The sequence below is a fragment of the Penaeus monodon genome, chromosome 42 (assembly GCF_015228065.2).
Source record: "Penaeus monodon isolate SGIC_2016 chromosome 42, NSTDA_Pmon_1, whole genome shotgun sequence".
In the NCBI taxonomy this organism is placed as follows: Eukaryota; Metazoa; Arthropoda; class Malacostraca; order Decapoda; family Penaeidae; genus Penaeus; species Penaeus monodon.
Window position 1 is genome coordinate 26,119,083 of NC_051427.1, and position 374 is coordinate 26,119,456.

General features: G+C 33.7%; 1 protein-coding gene across 1 annotated transcript in view; it reads left to right on the forward strand.

Moving 5' to 3' along the window:
- Positions 1 to 240: 240 nt before the first annotated feature.
- LOC119599244 (DNA repair protein XRCC1-like) overlaps positions 241 to 374 on the forward strand; it is a 3,658-nt gene continuing 3,524 nt past the window's right edge. Inside the window, exon 1 of the mRNA XM_037948977.1 lies at positions 241 to 374. This exon is cut by the window's right edge and continues 32 nt beyond it. Coding sequence (XP_037804905.1) covers positions 256 to 374 — 119 coding nt within the window. The 5' untranslated portion in view covers positions 241 to 255.

Below are 374 nucleotides of genomic sequence, written 5' to 3' on the forward strand. Positions count from 1 at the left end.
TTTGTTATTTTATTTCCTTTTTTTCATTTGTTATTTTTGGAAGTATATATCTGTTATTTAAAATTTGAAAATTCCTTTTTTGTCTTATTTTTTTACTTTTTTTTTTATCATTTATCTGTATCCATTTTCTAAACATTAAAAGCTAGATTACCATACGTAGTAAACCTCTTTGTTTGATATTATTTTCAGTTATTTAACAATTGAAAAAAATTATTTTCACCTCTTTCTCGGCACTTCTCCCGCATCTCCCATGGAATGTGGCAGCAGGAGGCAACCCCCGCAACCCCAAAGGCAATTAAGCTTGGGAGTTTTACCCTAAAGGAGGAAGATGAGTCTGACCCCATATCCGTTGGCTCCGTCTTCGCACGCAGAAA